The following is a 27,647-nucleotide window of genomic DNA, read 5'->3' as shown; positions in this document are numbered from 1 at the left end:
TCTACTAAGAAAACATGACAAAGACATTTCAGTGCAAACAGGATAGGGAATTTATAGACTAATTCAGAGTCACAGCTATGGAGGGTCCCATGGAAGGAAACACAGAGTCCATGGTGCAAGAAGCAGGCAGGCAGACCCGTGGGCATGGCTTGCAACACAGTGAGGACTAGCTTTTGGCCAGTACTATTTGACCAATATGGTCAATACTACTGGTCAATAAAAATATCTGGTTGTGTTTGTCTCTTTGTACACCAGCTTCAAGAAGCTTTTGGGCTAGGAAAAAGAAATGGTAGAAGAGTCTGGGTTCTTTATGCTGCATTGAGCTCATGTCAGAATGAGAACTTATTTGCTGCTGAAAAGTTATTAACAAAATACTGAAAGTGTGAGCAATGAAACAGCTGAGACTCGGCACTTCCGTCTTCCCCAAAGCCTTTAAAAATGGATACCGCGAGTAAAACATGATGGAATCTACTTTCAAAACCAGAAATGCAATAGCACCAGAAGTTTGTTTTGGTTGGACAATTAGGGTGTGTTTTCAGGGCAGTGTGAATGGAATTAAGCAGACAGCTTCCATTAACAGCTCCATCAGGCTTCCCTTTCACAGCTGGAAACAAAGATCAGACTTTCGCTTCATATTTATCAGTCTGTACTTCATTAAAATGGACACACAACAAAAAGAATGAAAAAAATATTCGAAAAGCAAGGGAAATACTTCAGAGATGTGTTGAGAAATAGAAGAGAATTAGCAGAAAAGCTTAGGTAGGGATCTTCAAATTCATGTTCAGTATGACTGGACTGCCTTGTCCTCTTTTTTTTTTTTTCTTTGAAAAATCTAAGCACCGGCTAGTAAACCTTATAGATTTTTCCTGATATTTAAATAATTTAACTGAATTCCAAGAAAGTTTTCTTCCAAAACTAGACTCTAACTGAAACTAAGGCAGCTTCGGAGAGCTAAAGTGTATGATCTGCTATGCACTTGTGAACCTGCAGAGGTTGTTTTGTGTGTGCTGCGCAGGGCACTAGGCTAAGACAGGATAAACAGCAGTTGTCTTGCCTGAGGTGGGCAACATCCAAGCTTTTTCAGCCATTCCATTCAAATGTTTTTCTGAATCACACCTTGAATCCTTCAAACCCGCAGTTTCAGTAGGATGGTTTTTTTCTTTCTCTAAATGAGCTGAATTTAGGTTTTCCACATATGAATAATTAAATATTTTGATTTTGAACCTCAAACAATGTTTTCTTCAAAGGAGAGCATGGAATAATGGTATCGTGACACATTTGAACTGTAAGAAAGATAACTTACATCGTAGACAAAGAGACTAGTGTGCTGAAGGCTCCAGGGGTGATGGTGCTGATGTGGTTGTCGTACAGGGAAAGCAGCCTCACTGAGCTCAGGCCCGCAAAGGTGTCGTTGTTTATACAGCTGATAGAGTTGCTCCTCAGCATCCTGCAAGGAATGAAACAGGCAATCAGAAACTTTCAGGAGGGGGGTATAATTTCAAGAGAGGAGGTGCTGACTGCTCCTTCTAGGGCATCAATAGGTGCCAGGCAAGCACCGGACTTTGTACTGATTGCTGAAGTACTTACACACAACTAAAGGAAGGCTAGACTCATGTAAACATTGAGTGAATTCATGAAGTCATGAATTTAAAACACATTTGTTCCACACAACGTCAGAGGCTGATGGGAATGCCACATCTGAAATTAGTACGTAAGCAAAATTATGACTAGTGACAAACTTGCAGTAAACACCCAAGTGCTTTAACTTACTAAATATCTGAGAGCAACCTAAGCTGTATTTCAGAAACCATTTGATAGGGACTGCCAGAAATGTGTCACCATAACAGTACTAACTGCATTACTTCTCTTCCTATCATGTATGTTTTCTTCAATCCACACTGCAACAGCATGGAAGAAAACAGCATCCCCAGCAGAAGTCAAGGAATAGCTTAGGAAGATTTCCAGACCAAAAGCAGGCTCTGAAATGTCATTAAAATCATTAATTGACATGAGAGAAAGCAGTAACCATCCTCTAAAACGCTCTTTGCTCACTGCTTGTACCAGATGGATCAGTGCTATGTTTTGGAAGAGACGTGTCTCCCAGTTGTTATGGCAACAATGTACTCGACAATAAAGCCTAATTAATCTGAAAGGCTATAGTATCGTGTTTCTCTTCATAGCAAAAAAGACTCAAGAACCATTTGTTACACTTCATGCCAATCAACACCTGGGTCTGTGAACATCACCACACAGTTGTGATATTCCTACTTAGGGGAAATATTATTCAGTAATTAAAGCCTATCACCAGAAATGCACAAAATATCTACAGCTCTTGCTGCTGTTGCCGTGAATTGATCCTCTAAACTGAGGAGGGTTAATTCCTTTGTATCAGATTCACGCAGCGAACAGTGAATTCAGACTCCTCTAGAAGTCTGGATTTAAATCTCATGTTGGTACCAGCCAGCTGGGCATTTAGATACTGCATCAATAGACACTTAAAAAAGACCAAAGAGAGATTAGATGCAGCCGGGAGGAAATTCACTTTGTAATCCCAGACACTTGTTGTTAAAGACCCGGACATAATGCCGTCTTTTACATTAACGTTCTCTAAATACAGTTATCACGGCCACTACTGTCTCTAGGGTTTTGGTGTCATAACTGTGGTGGAATCAGGTCAGAAAAGAATCGCAGGGCACAGGCACAAACCTTAAACACAAGGTACGAAGCTGGTGGAAAGCCAGGTCTAGACCACAAGCTCTGCAGGGAAGAAGGTAGTAAGCAAGTGAGGTAAGGCCCTTATCGGCTTAGGTCACTTTCGGAAATTCACAGACGGAAGCAGTAGGAAACATTTTCTCAATTCCATACGTGAAGCATTAGCCAGTAGTTCTGCAAGATGGGAAGACTGGATGCCAACCCACCTTTCACAGTGATTTATTACATTTTAGGAAACACACAGTCTTTTAAAAATTAGACCGTGATACTATCAATGTGGCCTCTTCGTAAAAGGCCAGAATTTTTATGCTCAAAGTTGATTAATGGATAGAAATGTATGTCCCTCAAGCCAAAAACCTGTGGATTTATACCACGGTACACCATGCACTGCGTGCCCTTCCTGAAGGAAAGCTTATACTTATGAATCCTCATTTCATGCTGCGTATATTTAGACTGCTTTATCAGCTAGGGGGAAATGTAGGTCAGGTCAGCAGGATAGCTTGAATGTTAAGTATCTTTTTATTAAAAAATGCTGAATTTTGTTTAGGAGCACTGCCACAGGCTGCTTTATGGCATGAAAATTAATTTAGTATCTACGGACAGTATTTTAAATTCCCTTAGTACAATGCATGCATTAAATCAAAGAACAGATGGCTGTAACTACAGAAAAATTATGTTAAAGGAACAGCAAAAGAAAAGTTCCCTATTTGTCATTACAGGCCAAAGTCCTCCAGGTGAAGGTTGGATTTCATTTCATACCTGAGTAAGGAGTGAAGGAAATGTGCTATGATACTTTGCAACATAAGAAGCATTTGCTGCTAACGAATAAATTGCAGATTTTAAATTGCCTTTGGCATCCTAGAGCCCATTTACTGAGAGCAGCCACATAATCAAGTTCTTTCTTTCTACAGCAGGGAGACTGTGCAAGAGCAGACATTTTTCAGGTACAGATCATACAGATCATCTGGCACGAGTCTTTGCGTCACCCGAAGCCCAGTCCCTGCTTGCTCCTCAGGCTGGGGAGAGGGCTGGATTAGATGCCACCCTGAAATCCTGCCTGGCCTTATTTTTCCATGCATCTGTGATACTTTGTCCCAATATAATTTTTAAAAGGAAAATAATTTTTTAAAAGAAAAACAAATAGTTCTTATCAGTTTACATATGAGAGTTAGTTTTCAAAAGCAAATTACAAAGCTGGGCTAAGTGCAAACAAAATACCAACCTGATTTCTTATGCTTTTGTGCTCAATGTCTCCTACACACTCTCTCCAATCCCAGCCACAGTAATACTGCCTCCAAGCATAATTTTATGGTACTCTCTATGGCCAAGAATGAGCATGCTGTGGCTAGTCCAAAACCAGGCACATGCTAACTGGCTGCTACATCTGTGCAGCCTGAGTGGCCTTCTGCCACCAGGGACTGCAACCGCTTGCTTATGCCTGCCTTAAAGTGGCTTAGCTATACCTGCCTTTTGGTGGCAGCAGTGCCTTGAGTCTTTCTTTTCCCCTAACTGCCAATTTCATATCACTTGCAGGATCTTAAAAATCTTGTAGGGTCCTATCCTCCTCCACGGTTTGGTTTAAGCAGGCCAATAATTTCAATTTGCAGGGGAAAGGGGAGTATGGGGTTGGACTACTAGACAGGCATGCACCTTCCTACATGCCCTTTCTTCCATAGGAAATAATAAAATAATAAAAGTATTAAATGATTAAAACTATCTAAATTTGGCACATGACAGGTTCACCATCAAGTTGTTCCTGCAACTCTTGGAAATCTCTTTTTTCACAGAAATAGCGATAAATCTCAAATCTGCCCAGCACTATAAATATATGGAAGACTTCATGACAGTGACACAAGACCCTGCCTTAGGGCCTAAAACCAGGAATTTTAGCAGGCACTGCTGACCTTGAGCACTCCAGCTCAAGCTAGAGAACAGAGAAAGGCAAGTCTTTGCACTTACAATGTCTTCAGCCCTGTGAGGCCTCTAAACATCCGTCCATGCACCGATTCCAGTTGATTCTCTGTCAAAATCAGTTCCTGCACTCCTGAAGCCCCATCAAATGTGCCTTCTCTGATCTCCTTGATCTTATTGTTGCTCAGGTTTCTGGAAAGAGAAACCAGTCATAATAAGAAAGGGATTATTGTTTTACTCCAAACATACATCATCGCAGTGGATGGAGACAGTAAGGAAGGACATCCGCCTTCAAGTGATCATCTAGGGAGACGGGCATTCAGCAAGGAGAGCACACAGAGGCTCAAATGTAAACCTACTGAACTTCCAAACACTTCCCCTTCACGCCTCACAAACACACTTACATCACATATATCTGGAATATTCAAATTAGTGGAATTGCAGCCTCTTACACCTGACCTCATTGTAGCTCACAAGGGCCTCAGGGCTACCAGCAGTGGAGTTTTACAACATCTGATCCATAGCAGGAAGCTATGGACCCTCCTGGCAACTGGGTGCTCATTTGGCCAGACACTGATATATGGACCGTGTTTATTTAGTGTACCAGCACCTTTATTGTTTTAAAATTCAACACCAGAGTAACATACAAAACTGTGTGGCATAGATCTGATACAAATTATAATATGTGCACTCACAAACTCCCAGACACTTAAATTTAACTCCACCATTCAAAATGAAATGAGTATCACTTAATTCTCAACCACAACTACAGCAACACACAGCTTTATTCTCTAAATATTTACTCTGCAAACTCAGTCTCAAGATGTTTGCTTATAGATCAGCATTGCAGAACTTCAATCTAGAAAGTCAAATGAAGTTCTGAGGAAATGCAAAATGAATCTTCTTCTGAATATTTCATATTTGTGAAAAATCCAGGGAACAGAAAACTTCTGAATGACAAAATGTATAAAAATAAATGACTTTCAATTATTTAAAACATATACAGCAGACCTAAAGCACTTTAAAACCTTTGGTCTTAGTCCTTCAAGCATCCACAATGATGGCCTGTACAGTTTATAATGAATAATCCTATTTGCTTAGGCTTATAACAGGAAACACTATTTTTGTTTTACTGTCTACATTAAAAAAGAGAAAGTAAAAGATATTCTTCTGCTCCAAAGAGGACACCAAATTCCAACACTATTACTCATACTGAATGACACCTTATTCCAGAAATGATCCCACTACACACACACAGCATGAGTAATAGTTTCAAAATCCAATTCCAGGTGATATAAACCAAATGACAAAGTATCAGATTAGCRCCTAGGCTACCCTGCTCAGAAGAGCAGGCAATTTTGTTGGGATACAAGTTGACAGAAGACATGGCAACAGGACAACTTGGCCTCAGATATAATTACTGAGGGTCTTGCTCTTTGCAGAAATCATCACTTAATAAAATAAAAAAAAATTTTGGAGGTATGTTTCATGTGGGAAACTTGAGCAGGCAGGTTTATGTCTGCTGAGAAACTGTCAGATACTGGCTATACGGCATGTGACCCATCACCTCTTGCTCATTCTGTGATCAGAAGGAATAGGAGCATGCCAGCAATCAGCCAAAAATGAAATAAAAGCGTATATAAATACTTACATCCAGGTTTTGCTTTCCAGAAGTTCTATGCATTTTGCTAACACTCACATGTAGAGTTTATGTTCAGTGTCAAAGCAAGCCCAGCAAGGATATTCTGACACATGCATTTAATTTGGTGGCTCAACTATTGTCTACTGGAAATGTTTATAGCTTAGCATCCCTTTTGAATCTTGGCATAAATAATTACTCCAATGTACTCCAATTACTCCAGTGATTCCTTTCCTGGCAAAGATCATCCTGTGATGCATCTTTGCACAAAAATAAATGAATAAATAAGCAAATGTTTGTGGTAGGAAGGGAAAGCGAGTTACTATAATACACAAAGACTTTGATCTTTGATTCACAGCTTGTAAACTGACCTATACTTGCAGTTAAGAACTTTTGTTAGTTAGTTTTTACTATCTAAAAGATATTTAGTCACATATATTAAGAAATGGGTGCAATCTTAATGGATGATGAGATACTCAAGATGGAAAAAGTGAACAGTGGGGAGGAAGGCTGGCCATAAATTGCAAAGGAATTGGCTCCTATTATATAGTCCAACCAGTCTGAATTTTCACTGTGGCCCAAGAACTTCTGTAGACAGGCAACTTCATTCATTTCACTCAGCAATGCCTGATCATTTCAACAACACAACATTATCCAGAAATATGCTAGTAGTTTCACAAGAACTCAATTATATATACTCCTCCCATGAAAAAGATCTGAAAATCTGGTATTAAATGCTATGGTGAAAACAAAATTGTAAGATGGAGAAAAGACAAGCTTTATGATAATAAACAGGTAAAGGAGACACTGCTCTGCAATCCCAGTAGGCTCATCATAAAGTAGACGTTCTGTCAACCTGGATTTCTTTATTTGTCTTCCTGAATTAAAGTGTTTCTTATCAGAATACAAAAAAAATTGGTAGATGACAGCAGTTATTCACTCCAAAAATCTATCCTCCCTAAGGTCTGATCTACTAGAAGAACAGACATGAGAAATTACATACTTTTCAGTCTAGATTTACTAGCAAAAATAGTCAATTGCTGATAAAAACCTTGAAAAATAAAACCAGTGAAACTTCTGCCTTCTCTGCAACTCAGAAAGCCGTAGCCCATCTTCCCAACACTAAAGTAATCTTTCATATGTGACCATGGCACTTGACAAAGAAAATAATGTTTTCCTATCAGAAGAAACTTCCGATAGCCTTTACAGCAAACTCCCATTATATAAAAGCCCCATATCCCCTAGCAATGCTGAGCTTCTGTCAGGAATTGTACTGGAGATAAAAGAAGACATTGGAAAAGAAAATGAGTCTTGAGTATGTCTTAAGATACCGATGTCCTCTGGCAGGACCCAAATGGGAACCTACAGTCAACCTGGTCACTGAAGAAGGCTTTTGTTTCCTTAAGGACTCCCTGATTTACCCTGGTGATAAAGATTAATCCTATTTCCAGACTAATATTTTGGGCAAGAGGTCAAAAGAAATCATCTGGAAAGCCCTGGGTTTGCTTTTTGTGGGGCTCTCAATAGGAAATGAGCAGATCTAGGAAGCTATCAAGGTGACGTTGTTTGCACAGCCCCCTTTTCAGTCAGATTTATTTACTTTACGGCTAAAATTTATAATAATATTATTTCTGTTGATTTTATAACTTCAACACAGCTATGAAAGACCAAGTTGGATTCTATTCAGACTTAATAAAAGCATTCATCCTGTGTTAACTGCCAGGTCAATTTTAACATTTTCTCTTGCTATTCATCGCTGTGTTATGGACACACCTTCCACACTAGCACAACCACCAAAGCACAGCCCAACACTGAAGACTTGGGCTCAGCTTACATTTTGTAGTTTTTGCATTTTAACGGCATGTTATGAGTGGGGTTTTCCCTAGAATATGTCAGTCTGTTGGTGGTTTGTTTGGAGTTTCTGATTATATTTTTAGGAGGAAAAACACAACGCGATTGCAATCTTCTGGAGGAAAACTGTTTGCTGAGAAAGTTTCACAGCTTCTCCCAACAGTCTGGCTGCCTTGGAAGGTACAGCCCTTCCCAAAACTTTACTGAGAAATCCTTTTTTTCCCCYGCCACAAAATAAAGTCTGTTACTGTATAACAAGTGACAGATGACTGCAACTTCAATTGCTATGGCAAAATTTATGCATAGGAGAAAGAATAGCAGGTAATAGCTATCTCCAAGGACAGAAATTACTTATACTTCCTCAAGAAACTTGAGATTCTGTTTTTAAATGACTTCTAGTCTGCAAACTTTATCATGATTCAATTTCATTTTGCATGTAAAGTGTGCTAAATCCTAGGCTGACACACCATACAATAAGATTCAGCCTAGGAGGAATATTTACAGATGAATTAAACCCCAAACGGTAACTGTGTATTAGAGGTTGGAGTTGGCAGTACTAGCTATTGCCAGGGCATTTCCATCATAAGACAGGACACTTCCCACTATAAGACTTTATTTTGTGTTCATCTTTTAACACTGGCAAGATTTAGCAGAATGAACTGTCAGATGTCCTTTTCAGGTAGAAATTTTTTAGTGTTTTTTTTTTTTTAATAAAAGAAGGAAGTTCTCCCATTTCAGGAAATAAAGCTGCTCAAAATATTATTTTCCTCATATCTTAAAAGTCTAGTCACCTTTCCTTGAAAAGCCCCAAGCGCTCCAATATATTACGATTTCAAAATTTTGAATTTATGACATTCATGCTGGTGTTTTACTCCAAGGATACATCTTTCCTGTGAAAATCTGTTAAGATTTGGCTGAATGATAATTCTTCAATAAATAGCATAATAGAGATTTAAGATTCCTGCCACAATTCGAGCAGATTGCAATACATATTTTACAGAAAATTTGCATTTTAGCAGCTAATTCTCCAAAGACTTTTTTCCCCTTAGGGATTCTTCTAGCTCAAGACAATGCAGGACACACAGCGACTAACTATGGAAAGGCTGGGATTGGCACACTTCTCTACCCAAATATTCACCCTAGCACTCCACGGCAGTATGCAGAAGTAACCTGCTTGGCTGGGTGGAGCGGGGGCCCTGGACAGACCTGCAGGGACTACCGAAAACAGCTCCAGGCAGCGAGCTGGGGAGGCCGAGCCCGGGGCCAGGAGGGGAACCTGGCGTGGCCAGAACGCGAAGGCGAGAACGGTTCCCTGTTGTTGCGAAAGGCAGAGGATGGCGGGACCGGACACTGGCCTCACGCGGAGGCCCAGCACGGGGAGGAGAGAGGTGGCACTGAATTGGGGGACCAGGAATCTAGCAAGGGATTGGGACAAGAGTCCAGCTGARAATTACTCTGTGAGTATACAACTAAAGACTACTCGAACACATACGCACTGGAGAACCACGTCATGTCAATGCCATGACACTGAGCACTTCCCTTTGGAATTTTACTGAAAAACCCGAGAAACTGTGCTATGAAACCATGCATATCCAGACATGGGCAACTGCCCGAGCTCGAGAGACAGAAGAACAAACWCTGGCATAAATCTGGAACATGAGCAAAATGCGGATCCTCCTCAGGTCCAGTGCTTTGGACCACCTCAGAGTATGCTGTGTAAATTATGAACCAAAGCTACATTTAAGCATAATATAAGCTGAGGAGGCACCAAGATGAAACACCACTCATGAGGAACAAAGGGCTAATGACTCTCTCAAATTATTTTGGAGCTTTCCTAGCTGCAGTGGAAGTGAGGGACTCTTAAAGTACTTTCTTTGCAAATTTCCTTGACGCATTTGCCAATGAGCCTTAAATTGAGGTGAAGGATAATGAGCAGGCAAATTCAAATATCCATCCTTTCCTCCTTTCCACTCAGGCTAACCATAAAAAGGCAATTAACTTGGCTACCTCAACACTGTTCATTTCAGAAAAACAGCAATTGCAGAGATCATGAAAAAAGCCTTGTATCAGTATCTCTTGTCGAAGGCGATTTTCGCCAATGGCCTGCCAGTGCAACACTCTGAGCTCTTTCCTTCAGCCTAGGAACATGTTCTTACACCTGCTGTTTTCCTTTAACACTTGAACCGACAAGGAATATGATAAGACTGTGTCAATATTGCCCATCAAATAACAGGAGAAATGTGTCCCATATACACCTGGAAAAACAGGAGCTTGATAGTGTTTTTCCTCCCTAGTTTGAAAGGGCAGCAGTAAGCAGCACGGCTTAACACAGAGCACCTCTATATCGCTCCCGCCACCCGCATGCAGCTGCTGCACCGGCACTATGAGCAGCTGCAGCCCCATCCACTGTTATTGCCCTGCACCGACACTAAACCCCTGCCTTGCATGATGGAGAGAGGCCTATTAATTAGCAGGAGGAAACTSAGTACATGCCGAATAATAACAGACAAGGAAAGAGGGTGTGTGTTTGTTTTTCCTGGTAACCCAGTCCCTTCACAAATGGAACTAGGAAAATCAGAAAAAAGACGTCTGACCCCAGCTTTTCAAGAATCAAGCCACTGAGTGAGGTTATGGTCGAAATGTTACTGCCTTATACGGAGCAGCATCCTTCTGAGAAAATTCCTTTATTCAAATGGAGATAGTTCTTTACAACATCAGGGAGAAGCCAAGAAATCAGCTCAGCTACTAAGGGTAGCTAAAGAGCTTCCTGCTTGGAGGCTGCCACTAGAAATCCCTAGGAGATAACACTTTTTTATGAAGCACAGGGCACGGCTCCTTCTCTTTGTCAGAAATCAGCCATATGAAGTGCACCTGTACTGCTGGGTTCTCATCGCCTGCCAAGAAATAGAGCAGAAGGATTTTTTTGTTTTACAGGAAACCAGCTCTTAAAAATCCTGTCATAACTGCTTCCTGCTGCATTTATGCATAACCACAGCGGCTTGTCAAGGTGCCCCACACCTGAGCGACTGATGGAAACAGGAAGGACAGTGCCACAACCAGCCTGCAGCAAGCCTCAGGTCAAATGAAAGAAATGATTCCAGCTATTACATCTCACTATTTTTCAAAACCTAAATCCTTAAGGTCTGATGAAGACAAATGCTTTCCCATTTGTGTATACGTTCACACACCATGCCTTGTTCATTGCCATTTACATTAGGCAACTATATATTCTGGACAACAGCGTGCTACAATGTCAACAACTCTTTCTAAGTGCACTGTAACGACAACTTATGGATCATTCACAGAATTCTAGGCTCAAGTATAGGATTAATTCCTGGGTCTGATGGCCCATACTCGCACAAACACCTCCCACTCCCAACCTGCAGCACAGCAGCTGAAACTCCTGCAGAAATAAAACTGACACAAGAATCACACTATAGCTGTCTCTCAAGCCCCTGAGATCTTACACAGCTTCAAACGGTTAGGAAGCTCCAGATGGCCAACACCATGTGTGCCCTGCACACAGGACAGAAAGCCTAAATTGCCTTGAATCTAGCAGAAGCAAAAAAATTTTACTAAAAGTAAACAGTAGATATGACATTATATGTCATATAACATAGTGTCATGGGGTTAACACTTTAAAAATCCATTTAGAAAACCAATCAGATGGCGTCTAATGTATTATCCTCTTTCCAAAACACAACTCTTATTAAATACACACAGAAACATTGATCTCTAAATTAGTGGCTTAATTCTTTGCTCTAAAATAACAACAACCTAAAGAAGCTACCATCATCTATTTCTTGTAGTAATATTTTTCGCTTTGAATATTTGGTACAATCACCTTATTTGGAGTTCTATTTCAGATATAATGGTCGATAGTTGCACAAGGTAAGACATTCATAAGACAAAAACAGAATACTAAACTTGGTGATCATCTCTAATAATAAGTATTAATGTGAATGGATGCCTGGACTGAATTCCCTTCAATCTCCATGAGTCAAAGACTTTAGCAAGTACAGCCTAAAGAATACTGGCGATACTCCTTTGTCACTGTGGTTTAACTGGACCTGTCTAACAGGAACTCATTCAGTTCCCTTAAATTCACATTAAAAATTGCATTCTGCTACTGTGGTACTAAACTATAAAAGCTTCATCCCTTCCTCCTTTCGCACAGTACAGGGCAGGATGTAGACTATTAAATGGACAGCTAACAAGCAAGTGACTCAAACTTACATTTTTCTGAGGTTTGGCAATTTCTTGAAGAGTCCGATAGCTTCCAAAACAGAAATATCATTGTCATTCAAACGCCTGGTAGGAAGAAATAAAAAAACGTTTAGTGCTTGACAGCTCTCTCTAGGTATCTCCCTGTGCCATTCAAGAGTGCCACACAGAGAATTATGACCTTTGTTAAACAAGACACTGTCATCTCTCCCAGACTCCTAGAGTCAAAAGAGTTGAACTTTGAAGGAAAGGGAACGTATTAGACTATCTATAGCAAAAGCTTAGAATTCCTTTAAGAGCATAATGCCAAAGGACAGTGCCAGAACGCCGCCTTCTTTCAATGTGCAGGACAAGAGATGCGAAACCCTACCCACATAAAGCCAGAGGACATGCACTAGCTGGAGGTCTGTTCGTGTAAACAGCAGGGATCTGATTTCAGGTCCTTTTCCCATCTAAGGCTACTGTTCTTCAAAAATACTGCCAAGATCACTGCCTTGGCAGGTTTGGGATGCAAAATGCTGTCTCTGATTACATATAGCTCATTTTTTCTATGTAGATACTTTGTTGTATTTCTGAAAGTCTCTCTCTTTTTTCTATCTAGATTTCAGATCAACATTTTTGTGGGAGTTCAAAGAGAGTATCTTAATACTACAAAGAGAACAGTAACACAAATGAAAATTGTGAATCTCTTCAGATCGTAATCTCCCAGAATCTTAAGTTACCAAGTAATAAACTTGTTTTCTCATACTCTATTTAAAAGCATATTATGTTCATAATTCCTAAGAATCTCTAAAAGCAGATAAATTTCATAAGATCAGTTGTAGCTTGACAACATATTAGTCACAGTGAGAATCAGTTCACCCCGGTAGCAGGCACTGCTGACATGGAACAAGTTTCTCATTATGAATTTTGATCAAAAGAGTTAATCCATTTCTTAAATAAAAATGACCAGATGCAAAGACAATGGACTCAAAGGTAGAAGGGAGAGGCACCATATAAATAGCTCCGGCTTGGGCCACATGACAGGCCAACATTTCAAGACGACATACACAGGCAGCTGATGCACCGGGCAATGGCTCCTTTCTTAGCCCAACATTTAACATGATGGTTAAGGAAATAAGAAAGCAGCTGTGGYGCTTCTTTGAATTAAAGTCAACTTCCCCTTTCCTTATAAGGATTAGAGTAGAAGGTGCCTTGAAATGGTTTGCATCTATGGCCTTTAAAAACTAGGAAAAATACATAAGAGGTCTTAGAAAACCAACAGGCCCTACTGACCACATCTYGGAGAGCCAGCACTTACAGATCAGTAGTATATTCAGGAAGGTGACTGGGTAATCGGGTTAGTTTTTGGTTAGAGCAGTCTACAATTGTTCCCTCGCAGCGACACTTCTCAGGACAGACAAGGTCCATGAAGCACTTCCCAGTGAATTTGCTTCTGTAATCCTCTGACCCTGTAATAAAAGGAAAATATATTCCAGCAAATAGCTTCTGATAACCGCAGCAATCAGAGATTTTGGAGAGTCTATTCTTGGCACTGTCTCCTGTCATCTCCCAGCTCCTGCACACAATTTTAGTACTTGCCAAAGCTTTTTGTTCATCTTTTTTTTCAAATGACTCCCAAGACTAGTCTCTCTTTTTTCACTCTTCTCTTGAGAGATTAATTCCTTGTCTAAGAAGCCTACCTGTTAAAGCATCTTTTTTTAAGCACATATAATTAGCTATTGTGGTCTGCTTCAAGGAGCTCCACCAAAGTCACTTTTTCCCATTTGGCACTTACTCCAGCAACAAGTAAAAGGGGTCTCATGAAAGCAGGAGCAACCTTGGATCATTCAAATGACAAAGGAGTTTTAAAGAAGGCGTTTCAAAAACAATTTTTTAAGACTTTAGCTCTTAGAGTTATTCTTGAGAGCAACCTTGTATGAGAGAACATTGCCAGTTTTTCAAGTTAGATACCTTTATTAACTATGTTAAACAAACAGCAGAGCAAAGTAGTAGCAGTTTAAATCATTTTCATTTTAATTAAGGAATGGGTAGACCATACTTAGTGAGAAGCACTCCCTAATGTACCATTACACTGTGATTGCCAGACCTTTTTGACTAGGTTCTTGACCCATTCTAATGAAATGCATTTCCAAATAGGCTCAGTGAACTAATCTGTCCTTTTCAGCTTGTTTTTTTCTCTTTTAATAATAGGAGGTTGGAAACTTGATCTCTGTGCTTCAAGGAACCTGGAGTATTAATAAACATGTATGTAATCAAAGTGTTGCCAAGACAGACCCAGCCATGAAATACCTGCCTGCTCACTTCATATTTCATAATGGGATCACCAGAGTCGTCTCTGGAAACGCGTGTAACGCCCAGTGAGCAGAACTACCAACGCGTATTTTTAACTTTTCCAGAGTCTTGAAAGTCAATTACAATTGTAAAAGGTATTTGTCAAAGTCAAAAATACTCAGCTGAAAGTGCTAACTCAAACAGGCCAGGCTTCCCCAGGAATGATCTGAACAACTTCAGTTTTAAAAGAACCTGAAAACATCAATAAAAACTTAAACCTGAGCTGCATTTTGTTTTGAGAGAGTTGATGACATTCTTAGCCTGCTTCCCCTTTCCAGACTGATAAATACACCGCTGCTTGTTTTATGACCACATACTATTTTTCGTAAGAAAAAAGGAATCACCTAAAGCCACTATTATTTTAATTTATGTTACATATTACCTCCACAGGGTGCAGTGAGAGCAAGCAATTCTGCAGGCAATCTAGCATTTCGATTCCACAGATACACTTGGGTTTAGTTTTGTAATCCCAAACTAGACTATGGGAAACGGATCATACACAGCTTTGTACATTACTGTTTCTGTGGTGCTAAATACTTCGCAGGTTAGCATGCTTCTTGTAAATTAAACATCTAAAGTGAGATCTAGCTATTGTTTTTCAGCTTGATGGCAGTGGACACAGACTGCAGGAATGCTTGAAACTCAAATCAAAAGTCTTTGCACTTCGAGACATTTTCATTAATTTGAAATCACTTAAAATGTTAGGACCACTGGGCATTTTAAAGTATTTTAAAAATACACACTAAATGTTTCCCCATACCCCCAACATTTAATCTCCGTCTTTTCAAAAGAGTCATCTGATTCTTAATCCTAAAAACTCCAGGTTTGGCAGTCAGGCTAAAATGTCAAGAGATGAACATATTATGGCTTGATTACAAGAACATACAGCTATTCTTTGTTAGGTCTATGAAAAACTAGTTTTGGTTGATTATGACTCCTGGAAATAGTGCCAAAGCATATGATGAACAGCTATCAGGATCAGAATTTATTAAAATTGCTATAATTACACTACACCTTAAAAAAATCATTAAAATTTCTCAGTGATCGAAAGGGATGTGGAAAACCAGAAATTAACCCTTAAACAAGTGCTTCTACTTTTCATTGTCAAAATGTTCCTTGAAACAATAATCACAAATGTCATGAAGTTATGGTAAAATTTTATTAAGTATAATTTTTAGTCTCCTTCTAGATACAAGGTTCATCTTCCTATGAAAAAAAGGATGAGAGAGTAGGTGGAATGATCTTTGAAGGAGAAAAAGGGGTGTAGAAAATTAGAGGGTGAAAATTGGCCTTTGGTTTTCTCTCAAGCTTCTTGGCAAAGCAAATACAGAATATTTACCCCAGGTGACTGAGCAGCCTGACTCTCAAGGTGTTGACCATGTTCCTGTCCCCACCGCATTGGCCACAGGGAGCTGACGTTGCCGCGCTTCCGGCAGGGAAACCCACTCTGCTCAGCAGGGATGGAGAGAGCAAACAATGCCTTCCTACTGTTCTTCCTTCCTTTTTCTCTTCTCTTTTTTAAGAATGGGTCTAAATAAGAGTTACCCAGGGAAGCACAGAGTCAAAAGTAATGAATTGCATGTATATACTCATCAAATACTCAGCCATCCATTAGACTGTGAGATGGCAGGAATCATCTGCCAAAGCCCAGATAAAATTTACTATTTGATCGCTTGAGATCGCTCGGACAGGTGGCTGCTCTATTATGTTATTCCCATCTGGGATACTAATGCGAAATCCAGCCATCTGCTTGCAGAACTAGTTAAGTGCATATATCCATTTCTGCACACGGGACTTATCAGCGTCCTCTGGCGGGGCTCTGAGTGAAGACAACGGGATTCAGGAAGCACAGTTAAACGTCACATGCATGTATTACTTCTTGTGCYCTGGAAAATCAGCTGTGGAAAGCCATGGAGAAGAGATGCAGAAGAGGCACACAAGAAACACTTGACTTCATTTTACTACTCCAGCTGAATCATTTGGCCACTTCATTACACCTGAAAGCACATGTTCCCAACGGCTGAGAACTCTGGGAAGCCTGGCTGACTGTAAAACATGACCCAAGGGTTTCTAGTAATTCCCAAAATGAAAAAGAATTAAGTTTGCTGTAAAATGAGTAGCCAAGGCAACAGTTAAGGCATGTGTTTAACTGATAGCAACAGTGTTTATCCTAATTACTAGTTACAGAGATAACATTTTCACTTTGCAGCTTATGCAACAACACTATCAGGTACCAGGGCATTCTAATACCTCAACATTACAAAGCAAACACACATGCCATATTGTAGAACAGTACATTGAGATAAAGAAATATCACATTTCCACACACTGAAAAAATTTAGGTGCCTTTTTAATACCCATATAGAGAAATTAAGCAGCTGAGACAAATACTTTTTTTTCCCTATTTTTCTTTTTAAGCACTGTTTAGCAAACTTGGTTTCAGTTTTTAACACTTAGTAATTCCCAAAGGACTCAAAAGGAGTGCTAGATGATCTGTGCTACTGGAAAAAAAAACTCAGCTATCTTGTCAGGGGCTTGAATGTTGACTTGATGTACTCTTTCTAGAAAACTTGGATCCAGTGGTCTCAGATTTGGCACCCAAAACAAGATCACAGAGAAAACACTTAGTCAAAAGTCTAATCTGCCAAAAAAATAGGAATCCGGACACTCGCTTCTTCAACCACTAGATCAAAATTCTCACAGTTTTTCAGGCAAAAAACAGGTACACTCTTTGCCACAATTTCACACCAATAGCATTAATCCTAATCAGTAGCTAGAGAGAAAAGTTAGCAATTGCAGATGTCCTTCTGATGGCTCCACAATAGATAGGTAATAACGCTGCACAGAGAGGCACTATTTCCCTGTAAGAAAACTTCTGTGTGAGGCTCTCAAAGTGCTTTATAAATTAGGTGTAATTACCTCTACTTCACACAGGGGGAAAGGGAGGCACTGTCAAATCCAGAAAGGACAACGCTGGGTACGCTGACTCAATTTTGTGTTAGGTAACTCCGGGATGATGTTGTTTTCGTATAGGGCCATGTTGCCCATGTTGGTTCAAGGGGTACGAGACAATGCTATGTAGACAGACCTTCCCGAAGCTCTTTTGCAGTGTACTTCTTTGCAATAAAACAGCAGCACATTAAGATTGCTTAGCTCAGTTCCCAGGTCAGGTTCAGTAGCCAGCACCTCCTTACACCAAACAGCATCTGAAGGGTACCCTGAGCAGAAGGGCTCACACAACAGCTCAGTACAGAGAGACTCAGGTTACTTTTTTCTAATGTGGTTACACAAAAATGATTTTTCAGCTCTGTAGGTACGGCTGGAATTAACTTTGAAGCTGAATTGATCAACAGGACGTCTAACTTGTTCATTCTAATAGCAATTAAACAGAGTAATTATTTGGAAGTGGTTATTCTGCATGCAAGACCCTTAGAAAGTCGCTTCCAAACACCACTAGTCACTGGTCATCCCCTGGTGTCCCAGAGGTGCCTGTGGGTCTGGTTAAGCAACACACATCACCTTTTCCACTCTTCCTGCAAGAAAAGGGGAATCTCTCACCTTTTGATGCTTGTGAAAACAGCAGAAGTATCCCAGCATGCCATGCGGCAGGGAGTATGCAGCCTTCCATGGTGCTTGACAGAACCATGTTCCATTTGTATTGTTCTACCACATGGTTAGATCAAGCACAAAGGAAAACCCCAYGAACAGCCAGAGTCAGAGTTAGGCAGCGCCAGAGAGAGAAGAGCGTTCAGAGGAAGCAGCATGGAGAAGCACAAGCTGAAGGTTTCACCGAGAGCTGCTCTCCACTCCACTCATGCAAAGAAGTGCTGGACACAGGAGGCCATCCTGCGCGCTACGGCCGCAGGAACACTCTGTAGCACAACTGGGGTTAGTGTACAGGAACAGAGCCCGGGTGACTGCCGAGACAGAGCTATTGTGATAGAAAACACTACCAAAGGTCTGTGAAAAGCTCCCTCCACGAAGCATGTGCAGCTTCCACCACACATGAAATGCTTGATCGATGCTGCTCTTGACTAACTACTTACTCTCTCCTGGTGTCTCCTTTCAGTGTAAATGGCATTTGGTCTTCCCCAGTCATTTAAAGCCAATCTTACAAATACCACAGCTCATACTATTAATAGCGGAGTTTGAGCTGATGGCCAAGTTTTGGCCATAAATGCTCCCCTAAACGTCCCACCAGCCTATCACGCTGGTGGCACTCATGCTGATGATCTATAATTATCAATGCTTTTCTTTTTTCTTAACTGCACTTCAAAACACTGTAGAAAACACATGCTACTAAAGACATACTTAAGGCAAACAGGAGTATTTTATCATTGCTCTTTCTTGGCGTAATATCTGTTGGGTTTCGCACATCATTTGCTGATGGAAGCATTCTCCCTCTCCTACATCCCAGATTACTTCACATAGCTTTACTCCTTGTAACTCATTTCTGCATCTTTGGCATACAAAGTAGGGCGTTCAGTTTTGGCTTGACAGCTCCCACTGAAATAAAACTCCCACTGACTTTGATATCTGCACAGCTTGGCCAGGGGAGAGAGCTTTTGAAAGTCACATCTCCAATGTACTTGCAGGCAAAGTGAATGAGGGAGGAAGCTGACTGTCCTACAAACTAATCAACGTTTTGCTGGACTTCAGTGAAGGTCAGTGCTTGCACCTTAAAAAAATGCCACTTTCCTTAGTAAGGGGTTTGCATTGCCCAAAGAACAAAGTCAGCATCGGGCAGATTATTCATTGCCTACACGGAGAAGAGGGGAGTACTTGAACAGAGGTGACAGATAACAGAGCAAGGGGTTCTACTTTACCACCTTGTTATTAACCAGCATCATTTTGCAGAAAGTCAACATGCAAAATACTCAGCAACGCCAGTAACCAAGTACAGTGTTAACTTAGTTACCTCATACTGTGGGTTTGCATGCTTACGGCACCAAAAATAAGACAATTGGAGTTACTTTCAGTCTTTATATTCTCTAAGGAAGAAACTATGGCAGCAGCATTTCAGGGGAGCTTAACATAATAAACCTTTTTCCCCACAAGCTGCCAAACTAGTCAGAGCCCTCACTGATAAAAAAAAAATTGGATTATTAATTTTCTTTCATGACTCATGCAAAATAACACAAAATCATATTATTATTAATTTTCTTTCATGACTGATTCAAAGTATGCATGAACCTGGTATCCATAACTCACTTATTTAGAAGTTATACATATAACTAGCATTCCTACCAATAATTTAATAATGTATCAGTTCTGGCCTTGGTTCTTGGAATAAATTCCTCCATGGTACTCTGTTAAGCAATGAGATAGTTCATATCTTCCAAAGGCTTTTATAACATATAGTGATTTTCAGTATTAAGTAGAATCTCTGTAATAAACTCAGTAATTTCAGTTTCAATGAACTCTTTCAGTCTTGCTAGAAACAAGTTTGGTCATAGGCCTGCAAACATCTTCCTGAGAAAGCTCTAGAGATTATTTTGAACAAGTCTCTAATTAAACACTGCTCTCAGTAACYGCTAAGCTAATCATCAACCACAATGAACAAGAGGTACCAGTGCATAAAGAAAAGTCTGCCAAAACCATAATTTATACTTTCCGAATACATGAGAGGTGAGATACTCCAAAGGCACATTTTGGCCTTTCCACTTGTTGCAGACTATTGCAAAAAACGTGAAGGAACATAGCTTATTTTTTCYTCTTTTTTTTTGTCAGAGTAGAAAAAATAGGGAAGCACAATATTCTGTTCTATGCACAGTAAATTACACTTAAAAAAATTCATAAGCCTTTGGTTGTATATAAAGATCATTCTACATAAATGTTTGCAAAAACATATTGAAAAAGGAATATCAATATCACAGGTATTTGCCAGTTCTGATAAAATGAAAAAACAAACAAACAACTTTTACATATATTCTACACCCACACAAAATTGTATGATTTGGTGCTAATGTTGATTCAGCTCTGGTAATTGGAGATCTATTTGGTTATCTGTCCTTGAATCTGTAGTTTGCTAAGAATTTGTATATGGGCCCCTATTTTTAACTGTCCCATCAGACTGTAACACCTCAGGAGACTGTTTCAGTCTCAGATGAAACTTTATTGTCCAGTTGCAGACTCAAACATTCTTGCACTGGCTTTAGCTGACCAGCTCTCTTCATGCCAATGTCTCACCCATTATCTTCTTTATCCTATTCAAGTAACCTCTACACTCACAGTAAAGTGCTAAATTTGAATTTCGGTTGAGCGTTGCTCAGCTTAAGCTCAACACATGCAGTGGCAATGTGATTTCACCCCTTCCCCTCCCAACCCACACCCACCAGAAGGGACCACTTCAGAGAGAGAAAAGAACTAACTTCATCCCACCTTATTTTTTGAGGTGCCTGACTTAGAAGAATTTCTAACGCTCAGCTTTCTTCCATAGCTAACGAAGACACCTCCAGAGGACAACTCAGATCTCAAATGAGGAATCTATACTGCTCTTTACACCGCCCTTTAGGGACCCTGGGACAACTACATTATCTAGATGCCACAGTGATATGGATGCACCTGTGACTCAACATTCATGCTCCCGCCCTTCGTTGCCTCTTTGCCTGTGACTAAGGATGTTGGGATGTTGGCTGGTAACAAAGCTGTTCAGCTGTTTTTTGAGGACTACCTCAACTTACAGACAAGATGAAGAACAGCCTTAAAATAAACTTTAATTTTCTTATTAAGAACTCTACTCTCTGCCAAACAGACCCACATAGTCCAAGTTAACCTAATGCTTCCCTGAGTAAAATGGTTTCTATTCTGTCTTCATGCCTCCTACAGCAGTGCAGGAAACCTTCACCAAAATTGTTCATCACAAGCTGGAGAAGGGTTAAGAGTGACTGGCGYGACTAATCACATAAAGATCTGAGCAGCTATCAAAGATTTCCAAGAAACGAAGGGCTAYAATCAGTACACAGTACAGCCAAATTACTTTTTCAACTGGAACATTTCTACAGTACAAGGGAATTTAGCTCTATTACTATCAGGCCTACCAGTCATGCTGCATTAATGAGTATAACTTCAGAAAAAAAATCCTTCATGTAAATCAAAGCTCAAATATCCTCAGTTACAGTGTACAGTGGAAACTTTAATTTCATCACTGTGAATTCAATCGAGGATTTAATATGCAGGCAATTTGTTGCTGTTAAGGAACCTCTCATTCAGCTAGAATTATCTTTATGTACAACAAATGCTTATCCTCAATTTTGCTGTATTCAAATAGCCTCTGAAGGAACTTTTGCTGAGTCTTTGTCTCTTTCAGGAAAAAAAAAAGTAGAACATACATGTTTTAAATGATTTAAAACACACACATGTGCACGCACGCACACACACACACACAAAGTAACAATATATTGCACCTTTCATTTTGAGAGCTCAAAGAAATTTTATTTAATTTTTACATGCCACTAACTGCAGGGAAGGGAATAACCTAGGGAGACCAAGGTGCAGGGAACACATGAACTGCCTTTGGGACTGGACAAAAAGCCTTGATGTATAGTCCCTGTCTCCGCACTGGCTACGCTCTGTCCATTACAATTCTGTAGTTCTAAGGCTGAAACAACGCAGAAAAGAGAGAAGGAAAGTTCAAGAGATCACAAGTAACAGGAATTCTGTTCCGAACTAGACAGAAACCGACAAAGGGTGAACATGAATGAACATAGAGACTGGAGAAGTCAAATGAGGAATTAGCAGGAAAACTGCAGTTTGTAAGAAGAGGTTTTATCAACGCCTTTGAAAATTATGATTGAACAKGTAACAGCTGCATACTCTGCTGCACTGCTATCTAGTAACAGGGAATAACACAAGAAGCATGACACTAGCCCTGAGCATGCAAGTTCTGGATCTATTTTCCACATGTATCATAGAGGCTGGCTTTGATTTGGGTTAACAAGAGGCAGTGTCCAAAAAGGAGAGAACTGTGCAGGCAGATGCTTCATTGTCCTCTTGCTATTATTCGAGGTGCTTTGGGTTGTACAGCACTCTCTGGGACTGAAGCAGCTAATTAAAATCAGTTAGATCAAATGTACGTCCCAATGCAAGAGGAAGCAATAAGACAGCTTTACTTCTTAGGGCTTCAGATAGGCACCTAATTCTTATCTCTAAGAGCTAGAAGAGAAAAAGCTTCGGTGATGCGATACTCGTAGATATACATACGCTTTGATCACTGTCAGAAATAGTCTGTGGAGGTATGGCAGGTAGGTCTTTCAYTGCTTTTCAAATACACAATATACTGAAAAATGCAAGCATATCACAGTGGGGAAAAAAGACTCCTGAATACAAGGACAGCTCTCTGCAAAAGCTCATGCAGTGTTGCACAGCAATCGAGGATCCTGCCAACTCTCGAAGTGACAATAAGCTACCACAGAGACAACACAATCTGCTCCTGGAGTGCTCTCCCTTCCTCCTAAAGCCCAGTGCTGCTTTAGAAAACAAAACTGCTGTGTAGTGGACTTAATCAAATGCTACGGGGCAGAAGACTTTTGTTGTTCTTTTTCCCCCTATTCCTAAGAATGGGAGCCTCCAGTGACTTAAGACTGGCAAGTCCTGTTGGATCCTTGGTCATAGTGGGCAGATGCAGCCAAAAAGAAAATYACCATCAGGATTTTATTGTTGCTACTGAAAATGACAGCATTTCCACTGGGTAAACAGAAGAGAGAATTAGTCCCATTCCCCTGGTTTCTCTTTCAAGAAAAGTCTTTTCTAGTCTCAGATTCTACATTTAGGGGGAGAGCTGAGCAAGGGGGTAGTTTATTATTATTTTGGTTCATCACATTAAACGGAAGGCAAAAACCCACAAGAAATTTGTATCCATTGCAATCTGAAGCTTAAACATAGAGAGTATATCCAACAGCTTTGCCTGTCTCACAGCCTCAGGCAAAAACATGTCCCTTTCCCTGCTGTTCCTTTATTTCATGGTATAATGCTTCCAATTCTCCTTTTAAAAGGAATTATGTACCTTATCTACCAGCTGCATAGAATCTCCATCCTAGGACGACTCATAACCTTTGCAGATGTTGCTTTATCACTATCAGTAAAAGCTTGAGTCATGGGGTTCAGAGAGGAAATAGAATCCGAGAAAAGCGCCTTGATGAATTTGAAAAAGCAGGAATGTTCTTCTAGCTAAGGACTATCCAAAAGGATGATGGGGAGCTGGGGTTAAAAACTGAAGGAAACAATATGAAAAAAAAGTTTTCTAGATATTTTTTTACAATAGTGCATAGTTTTGTCTTCCCAGTTTCATTTAATTAATTGAATACAGTTCTCTTTAGCCCACCTGCATATCTGAATGCATAGTCTCGACATTACCTTCTTGATGTCCCYCCACCATTTCAAACAGCCTGATGAAACTTCAAACATCTCCACTTTTCTTCCCCATTCCTGCTTACCCTTGTACTAAAAGTGCTTCCCCGTGTCTCTTAATTTACTGAACGATCACACCTTTTCTCATGCCATGTCCTCCCTGAGAGTCTCCTTTATGATATTTTGCAGAATCCAAGTGCATATGGAAAACATATACATTGTTTCAGGACAAGCTAAGATAGGATTTTATGACTTCCAAACTGTTCCTCTCCCTGATGTTGGAACGTTAGGTTCACCTAAGTGGAGCAACTCATGGCTGTGATCTTGCCGCTGGCTGCATACCTCTCCTCCCACACATCTTGTATTTTCTTTGTATCCTCATCACTTCTCAGAAGGCCAAAGATGAGTTCAGCATAAAAACCCTCATATTCGTTCTTTAACAAACTCCCCACCATGTTCATAGAGGGTTTTTCCCCATGAAACAAACTTTCTGACCTTTAAAAGGTACTAAATGTATTAAACAAACTACATGAAAATATCAGGATCCTGAAATGCAAACCCTCTGAGCAAAGAGATATATATTTATAAAAGGATTTTCAACAAAAATTATTTTGTCACGCACTGAACAAAAGGATTAGATCAGGAGAATCCCACAGTCAGCAAAGACACTGCCAAGTTACTGAGTATTGTCACCACCACGTGATCGTGTGGGCTCATCCCTGGGTAATGCAAAGCACCGCTCAGGAGTCTCACTCTGAATGATGAAGGCTCGTACCTCATGGACTTCTCTGCACAGAGATCTGCTGCATTAAATCCTGGGATGAAACATATTCCTCAAAATGAAAACATGGAAAATTCCTGCTAAATGCCAAGTTTGAAACAGCCAGGATTCAAAGGGACAACTTGAGCAGAACAGGTGCCAAGGATGTCTGGTCTCTGCATTGATTTACAAACTAAGATTCTTCCAAGCCATTAGAAGTTGCCCATTTCATGTGAGCAGACAATGAGTCGAGTTTGGTGTGTCTCATCGCCATCTGGAAATTTTACAGGCAAGGATAACTTCTCTGCTGAGCTTTTGAATAGAATTAGTTTTCATCCAGCTGAAATCTTTGTTCTGAGGCTGTACAATCCCTGCCCTCCTCCTTCATAAGTCAGGTTTATGCTTTTTCCATGTGGTTTTGATATACTCCTAGAACTGGAGAGCAAGGAAGAAACAGCCTAAAGCCTTAAGGAAAGGACCCCCAAGGTAAGAGCTCACACAAAATATTATTCTCCACATCACCAGGTACAGTGTTCTGCACTGCTGCTCTTTCAGCTATGACCTTTCATAAACGATATCAGATGGCGTTCGCGTTATCCAAGAGCCAGTAGCTTGTTCAAGACATACACACACATACATAACACTAATTTCTCTAACCTATTAATAAAACCAGAAGAAATAACAATGGCAAATAGACAGATTTATACCCATCTGTTTTTGCAGTGCACTTGCTTTTCTAAATTATATTTATGCATTTTCATTTCAAGTTTCTTTAAATATGAATATTACTAATTATCTTGTTACTATAATGGACACAATCCAAAAACCTAGACAAAAGTATGTCATAATTTCAATTTTGTTTAGAAATTCTGTGGCTTGAGTAACAAATGATTGAAGACTTTAACAAGCATGCCCAAGACCTGACTGCAAATGAAGTTATCTTTATTTTATTTTCCTCATAAAGAGAAGGTTTAGCTCAGCACATTGCTTGCAGAGACACACAAAGCACAATGGCTTGTTTTGGGCTGCTGCCATTCAGTTCTGTGCTGCATCCCCATCTAGTGTCATCAGCCTTTTACCACCAGGAACACAATTAATCATGGTATTTTTTTCAGAGGGAAAGGACAAAAATCTTGGCAATTTTTATAGAAAACACTGCAAGATACTCCATCAATAACAGTCATTTTTCTTCTCAGTACACACTAACAGATTTTCTCACTGAAACCTGCTTGTCTTTACAGCGTACCTGAAATGCAGTAATCTGAAACACAACCAATAGAAAAAACACATGAAGAAGCAGTCTGCTCAGTTGTGCTGAATAAGGCAATAAATGTCCTTTTATTGATAGCTAGACCATAAATAAAGGGTTAGGGTTGAGAAAGAGGTGTTTATGCTACTTTGCACATTATTTTCAGGTAACGTTTACATCTAGCTCACAACACACAATCCTCTGACCAAACTGTAATAGAAGTGTTGATTCAAAACTTGCTAAAGACAAAAATCTCACTAACTTCAACAGCAGTTTTGTTTGAATTAATACACAGTAGTTAGGGAGAGCAAAAATCTACCAAAGTATAGGAATCCCCTTCATCCCCCCAGCACCATCTTGACCTGTGTCCTAGGTCAGAAGTGCCCCTGCCAGCTGTATAAAAGTCCAGCCCAGACTATTCTCAGCCTTTTAGGTCTGAGAATTTGCTGGAGCTCAGCTCTCATTCAGGTCAATGAGAGTTGTGCCAGAATACAAATTGCATGAAGATCCATCCAGCTTCCACCCCTCCAAAATATGACATTTGCCACATGAATTCATGCACATCTTCACTGTTTTCCTTAGACATTTTATAAGCTAGCAATTCTTTTAAAATTAAATGTCACAACCTTTTCTCTTTTCTTTATTTCTTTAAGAGAGACACAGAAGAAAGACAGCTATAGACTGCCTCTTTTTTTTTTTTTTAATCTATAAGGTAATTGGTTTTCTGGGGAACTAACTCAATTTTCCAAATTTAATTTTAAAAGATGCTCCATAATATCCATTATAGCAAACACTGTCCTGCAGATTCGATTAGCAGGCTCTCTGGACCTGCTTATTTCTGAATTGAAAGTGCAGTACAGCCTGGATAAATGAATTACCTGAGCAGCGGAACTTCTTGCTCTTGATCTGGCTGATGCGTTTGTTGGCAAGGCGACGCGGACTGCTGCATCGAGCGCCGCTGGTTTCTATCGGATTATCCTGCAGGTAATCAGCCAGCCACTTCAAATGGCAGTCGCACACAAATGGATTCTGAGCTAAATGTCTGCGAGAAGGATGGGATGTTTAATCAGAAGTGACCTGTGACACTGTACTCCATCACTGTTTTTCACAAACGCAAACCTGAAGAGTCGAGTAATTGAATAAGAGTCCAAAAACCCAGGCCTGGCGGAAACCACGCGGAGCTGCGCATGAATGGGAGAATTCTGCGAGCTATCACATTTCGTAGCTCATTAAGCCTGCTGCAAGTCCTTTCACGGAGGAAACAAAAATTAATATAGCAAAGCCTGCTTTAAAGGACACAGACCTCCTGTCTACAAAGTCCGGTGTTTTCTCCTGAGAGCCTGGTATGATGCATTGTGAGAGAAATGCACCTGACCTGAGAGATCGTTTTGTATCCTGGTTTAAAAGACATTTTATTGGCAAGCTCAGTTTCCTAGGGACCAGACTGTGGATAAGTAAAGTGCCTTGGATCAGTGGGCAAAGCCAGAAATGACACAGAGGTCTTCCCTCAGGAGTGAAATTTATGTTTGCATATACTCATCATGCCTAACTGAATTCCCCATAAGGGTATTTCCTCCTGGATCTGAAATTTTTACTTTTCAGAATAAATTGCTCATGCA

At 40.1% G+C, this 27,647-nt stretch overlaps 1 protein-coding gene across 1 annotated transcript in view; it reads right to left on the bottom strand.

Annotated features, from left to right (window-relative positions):
• Window positions 1-27,647, bottom strand: part of SLIT3 (slit guidance ligand 3) — a 515,694-nt gene that overhangs the window by 103,194 nt on the left and 384,853 nt on the right. Inside the window, exons 16-20 of the mRNA XM_026061340.1 lie at window positions 26,907-27,070; window positions 13,638-13,788; window positions 12,350-12,424; window positions 4,672-4,815; window positions 1,304-1,447 (exon numbers count right to left, since the gene is read on the bottom strand). Of these exons, the coding sequence (XP_025917125.1) occupies window positions 1,304-1,447; window positions 4,672-4,815; window positions 12,350-12,424; window positions 13,638-13,788; window positions 26,907-27,070 (678 nt within the window). The remainder of the gene's footprint in view (window positions 1-1,303; window positions 1,448-4,671; window positions 4,816-12,349; window positions 12,425-13,637; window positions 13,789-26,906; window positions 27,071-27,647) is intronic.

The sequence above is a fragment of the Apteryx rowi genome, unplaced genomic scaffold, assembly GCF_003343035.1.
Source record: "Apteryx rowi isolate R43461 unplaced genomic scaffold, aptRow1 scaffold_18, whole genome shotgun sequence".
Lineage (NCBI taxonomy): Eukaryota > Metazoa > Chordata > Aves > Apterygiformes > Apterygidae > Apteryx > Apteryx rowi.
The sequence above is the reverse complement of the archived record's forward strand: the minus strand, read 5'-3'. Positions and strand labels throughout refer to the sequence as shown.